At 44.4% G+C, this 6,000-nt stretch overlaps 1 protein-coding gene across 3 annotated transcripts in view; it reads right to left on the reverse strand.

Annotated features, from left to right (window-relative positions):
- ca10a (carbonic anhydrase Xa) overlaps positions 1-4,036 on the reverse strand; it is a 240,432-nt gene extending 236,396 nt beyond the window's left edge. Inside the window, exons 1-2 of one of the 3 annotated variants that reach the window (XM_030401370.1) lie at positions 3,920-4,036; positions 2,352-2,818 (exon numbers count right to left, since the gene is read on the reverse strand). In XM_030401370.1, coding sequence (XP_030257230.1) covers positions 2,352-2,412 — 61 coding nt within the window. In that variant the 5' untranslated portion in view covers positions 2,413-2,818; positions 3,920-4,036. Of the gene's footprint in view, positions 1-2,351; positions 2,979-3,892 lie in introns of those variants that run through there. The other 2 variants (XM_030401369.1, XM_030401368.1) reach the window with 2 other exon arrangements.
- Between the last annotated feature and the right edge of the window lie 1,964 nt (positions 4,037-6,000).

A 6,000-nucleotide genomic window follows, 5' to 3' on the forward strand; every position in this document is an offset into this window, starting at 1 on the left:
TTCCTGAGCTTTCAACCATCAAGCTTTCAACTAGAGATGCACCATATATATCAGGCCAAATATTTGTTATCATTTAAATATACTTACCACATATTCAGTCTCAGTTAATATTTTAATTATTGGCACAATATTGGGAAATGCAAATCATCGGTTCTTAATGGTGACTTGGAAATTGTATTGTGATAAATTGCTTTAAGGGACGTAACAATCACAGCATCAACACATCTTATACTGTGGGTGCAGGTATGCACCTTTATGGTTGGCAAGCCAACACACAAGAAAAGTGAAACACACGTCCCTTAAGGGTTCCAAGAGGAGGGGTAAAGAGAAGGTCTCAGCCTTTCTGAGCATAAACTACAGGTTATAAACTTCTTTTTAAAATACAAATTATTGGTTATTTCATTGGCTTAAAAATTATCCATCTTACAGAAAAGTGCTCAGAGTATCTGCAATGCTACACAAAGACTTAGACAGTAACTACATTTTGGTCAAAACTAGGTTAATCTCTGTATCTGACGCTGTGATGACCATTATACTGTATAAAAATTGTTATGCTACAGAAATGTATTATTTGTGTGAGAAAAGAGGTCTGAAGTTATCCTGACTTTTGGTCCTTGTAAGTCAAGCTCCAACAACCGTGAACCATACACTTCCCATAGTGCAACTTAATAACATTTTTCATGAGACCTCCTTTGCCTCAACTCCACACACAACAATGTACAGGCTGTCAAAAATGTAAAGTCTCAAGTCCAAACTGAGATATACTGTCCTTGGTTCACTCCAGAACCACAGGAGACATCAGAGGAATAACTGAAGAGGCTGAGCAGTTCACTGATCTTTGTGCACAAATGTGAATATAGTGACATCAGCAGACGCTTCTCACTCAACATCCTCCATTAACTGTGTGCCCTGCTGGTCTCTTGTCGTTCTTCATTCTGTCAATGTATGTATTAATAGTTTATGTTCCTTACAGTAGAAGCTGATATGGTTATGTATTGTTATTAACACAGTCAATTATGGCTGCTGTGAAGGCATGAATGTAACATTACAACTGCCAGCCAATTTAACTCCATGAAGAAGGACAGCATCATCTTGCCCCTGATTGGCTGACCAAGAATTAAATCAGATTCTTAAGGCCAAACCAATCGAATGAGGGTGGGACCAGGCCACTGAGGTGCCATGGCTGTCACATAAACTCTTCTCTCCTCACTGACAACCTAAAGGTCCGAGGCACAGAGAAAGCAGAGCTATGAAACAGAGTAATGCGTAAATACAGTGGATGACGCACCCGTTTTACACTGCACTGTATTCCCAGGTCTGTGTCTCTTTCAAGCAGGGTTTCGAAAACCTAAGTAAAGTTTAATTCATTCTATTGATTTTAACCGATTTTAACATTAACAATAAGCACTCGGATTGTGTATTTTGAACTTGTATCTAAATGCAGCCTCTCCTGATTTCGGCGCGTCCTTGTTGGGTGAAAATCATTTTTAAAAAAAATGTTAACATCTGCCTTGATTTAAAAGAAAAAAAAAAAAACACCCCAAAATCTTTGAGGACATTTACACTTCAAAGATGAGTTTTTTTTTTCTTCACAACAATAAGACCATAATACCGTGCTCTTAGATTTTCCGAATTAGTTTAAACACACACGGTATAAAATCGGTCAAGTACGAAGTCTTGTATCCGCTGAAAAAAGAAAAAGTGAGAGCGAACATCGCTCCATTGATAGGCTCCGCCGGCGCATCTGTGTGCACGGCGCACACAGAGCTGTTAGAACGCAGCATCACTACAGCGCCGCATCCGCTCAGCACACCGCAGAGTGCCGTGCGCTCACCGGTGCGCACAGCTGCTTCATTTGATAACAACTCTGGATCGCTGCTTGCAGCCCAGAGACTTCACAGTGACGGAGAGGAGAGTGGAGAAAGGATTCTAGCATGTAAAACAAAAAAAACAAAAAACAAAAAAAATCCATCATGTTCACTATGGTTTGTCTTATAAAAGCCCACCCATGTCACGCGTGCGTCAGAACGCTTCGCTTCCAGTCCTGGAGGCTATTCAATGACCGTCTTTCGTCACACACATACTGTCACACACACGCTGAAAGATCCATAACCACAGAATAAAAGGATTATTTCATGACACGCTCATAAATTAGAATACATTTTGCATCTTCCCGACAACCTGCTACAGCGCGTCCCGAGGCGCTTCTGTTGTGAATCCATCCTTGTTTTCCTCAAACCCTTCGACTCAGTCATCTCACAGGATGTCAGGAGAAAAGTTACGGATAATTCACACACAGATTTGTGTGATGCACCTGCCCGAAAAGACCCCGAATGACGCCCATAACTCACCTGATATGCAGACAATAAAATTGGCTTGAAGAATGATCAGTATTTCCCAAATTATATCCATCCTCTGTCTTCATTCCACGTACATTACGCACAGATTAAAAAAAAAGAAGAAGATAAAGAAGAAACGGAGCTTTATCAGTTGCTGATGTCCTGTCCTCCCAGACTGGATCCCGCTGTACACCTTCCACCAGGTATGTTCCACACTAGACACATAGCAGGTGATCAAAGCCTGAGGAATGAAAATGTTGCTCGTCCCCACCACTAAAATGCAACAATTCCAGGGGAAAAACGGGGATGAACTCCAGATAAACGAGCCAAAGAGAACACTGATCCTGTCTGTTCACTGTGTTATTCCAGTGCGCCCTAGAACGTACACATCCATCCACCTATCCATCCAGCAGCGCCGTTTCACAGAGCGGGGCGTCCCGTTCTCACCACGGAAAGTCACACATGGTCACCGAAAGTCTCTGTGTGGAGAGAGAGAAACACAAAGCGTAAATGGACGCGATGGGACAGCGGCGGGATCAGACTAACACCTGGAGATGGCTCGCAACTCAAAAAACTCGCCTCGCCTCCGATCGAGACTTCCACCCGTCAGTGCGAGGGAGCAGCGTCAAGTTTGAAGGGAACAAACCCACGACTTCCGGTTTAGACTACACAAATTAAAGGTCGGGTTTATGCAGGACCATGCATGCAGAGGTAAAATCGGAACGTCGGATAAATGAATGGATTCCAGGAGGTTTCATGGAATATAGAATTGTTTATTTGTGACACTAATTCATGGCAACAGGTAAAGAATAAGAGTGAAAGGGACAAACACATGACAAAACTAACTCTTTAAAGGAGGCAAATTAGAGGGACACGGACTCTACAATTTAGACCTACTATACCAGGGAAGTGATGCAATGACAGTGGATATTATTAGAATGTCCAGTACATAGTCAAAAATCCGAGATTCTAAATAATTTGGCTTACCACTTGATGCACTGTGTGAATATATTGTACAATACAGTCATATCTGACAACATCATCACCTTATTTTCTGCTGAACACTTTCACATCTATATTGAATTTTCTGCAATTATTATCTAATATGTGCTTTTACTTTGTGTGCACAACCACACAGTTTCCGGTCGTGTTTCGGCTGCCTTGTGCTGAGCTTGAGGCAGGATTACTTCGCTCTCCATCCCACACACCCTGGGCAACTACAACACGGACTCCTCGGGAAAAAAAATGAAAGGTAACAGAAGACTAGGTGTGAGGGCGTGGTGATGAGAGCGGAATGAAACACACTCACAGCGACTACTGACAAGTTCCTCGCAAATAAAACGGGTTAGGAAACTCCGAACAGCGCGGCTTTGACGCACCACAGCATATCTGACCTGAAACGAGGCGCTGTGCCCCGAGCTGAAAGTAGATGTAAGAAAATGAAACAGATCCAACTCGGTAAAGAGACAAGTCTGATCAGCCGGATGCTTTAAAAACAATTACATATTGATTTAACGTGTTCTAATAATGATGAACTCCGTTTCCAAACGCACCCTCAAACAGGCGGCTTGTACCCTCACCAGCAGCTCGTATAGTGGACTCGTCACTCCAGTTCGGCAGCGGGCACCCGGCGGTTCCACCCGACTCTGCTGCGGCTCTACGCGCTATTAGGATTCACGAGGAGCGATGCGCGCGACCCGCGGAGCGTGCAGCGGAGCCGCGCACAGGAAGGCGGGTGGGGGTGGGGTGGGTAGTGGGGAGTTGCACAGGTGGATGAACAGCACGCACTGCAGAGAAATGTCTCGTGTTTGTTGTTGAAATATTGTTTGTGTGAGAAGGAACACCGATTTGAGATGGAGTGTGTGATTCAGCTTCAGACGCGCGGGAATTTGCGGGAAAGAAGGAAAGAGACAGTAATGTGAGGGGGATGACAGGAGGCTGTAAAAAAAAAAAAGAAAAAAAGAAGAAAAAAAAAAAAGAATTGTAAACAGTTGAAATCATATTCCTGTGAGGAGATTGGTGGGAACTCGAATTGAAAATACCCAGAAACACCCACACAAACAGACACACACACACACACACACACACACAGGGGAAGACAGCGAGCGGGGTGTAACAGAGAGAGCATAAACAAACAAGATCATTACCAAAAAGACTGGCAGCCCCTCCACCAATCTGCTCCTCTCATACATAAGGTGCTGAGGCAGGATGTGTGTTTGTGAGCGTGCCGTTAGCTCTGCACATTCACACTGAACAATTTTTATCAGCCCCAAAATATCGTTTCCACTGAAATATTCACATTCACCATAACAAGAAAAATGTGTTTTTTTACACATGGTGTCTAGATTTTATAGCCCAATGCATGTGCATGTGTAGGTTTTTACATAATCCTCTGCAAACAAAAGTATGTGAAAATCCAAGCGTTAACACCCATATGTGAGCGTGTCATTCCAAAAACGAGTGTGTTTCTTTTACCTCTCTTCTGGTTCTGGCTGTCCAGCAGATGTTGAATCTGGCTGCAAGGATTTATTTTTATCAAGCATGTAATCAGACCGTTGGCAAAACTTGACAAAATCCTGGAGGGCTGATTTGCACGGTGAATATAAATGTACACAATGTATACATGTAAACACTCTTGGCACACTTTGACAGGACTAGAAGGAACAATGTGCGAAAGGCATCTGGAGAGAGATTTCCGCGATCGACTCGGAACCGGAGAACCCCAGAGTGTGCAGCAGCAGGGGTGAATCCCGCTGTGGTGCTGGAGAGCTCGGGGCAGGTTTTTGTCTTCTGACCAATCTGTCTCCGTAGATGAAATGGCTTCAGCATACACTTTAAGTGATGATGGAGCCAAATTGCTATCTTCCAAAGTCTTGAGGTGGGTTAACATGAGAGGCAGAGGATGCAACAGAATCAGTGCCTCTCTCCACAAACCAGTCATGCAAAAACAGTCCATCAACCCGAGTAGAAGAGGCTCTCACACACTGGATAGTGCAAACCACCGCAGGGGGCAGTCCTAACTCCTCAGAACATCACCAGGGTTAAAGTTATTGGCCTATCACTGGGAGGTGGAGGTTCAGCAGGCCATCCAGCTGTGACAGGGCATGACCGCGGCATGAGTGCTGTCATGGTGTCCCCCCCGGCAGCTGCACCGTGGTTGGGAACCAAGATGCACTTGTGCATCCTTTCATAAGGCAAACAAATCTACGTTTGTCTTCCCTAACCTGTCCAACATCAACTGAACCACTGTGGGACCTCATGGGTTCAGCACTGTCAGTACCATGGACAGCTCCAGACTGTTTCTATGGAGATGGAGGATTCTCCCATCAGATGGTCCTTCCTTGTCCTCTGCACTTGTTTGGCAACTTCACGCAGTCCAGTCTGATAAGAGGGAGGAAGCTGAGACATGTGCAGCCTCTATTATAGTCTGCCATGCCATAATTGTGAATGAAGTCACCGTTTTTGCCATAGAAAGAGACAGGACAGTTGTCCTCACCTTCCTGATGTCTTTTGCTTGCTCTGGGGAGACAAACTCCAAGCTTAGCGGCCAAAGAGCAGACAGCTGAGCACAACGGTGCTATGTTGTTCTGAGCTGTAGCAATCTGAGTAGCACACAGGTGCCAATAATCAGGGAGGCAGTGTAAACTTGATCCTGAGAAGT

The sequence above is a fragment of the Sparus aurata genome, chromosome 20, assembly GCF_900880675.1.
Source record: "Sparus aurata chromosome 20, fSpaAur1.1, whole genome shotgun sequence".
NCBI classification, from domain to species: Eukaryota; Metazoa; Chordata; class Actinopteri; order Spariformes; family Sparidae; genus Sparus; species Sparus aurata.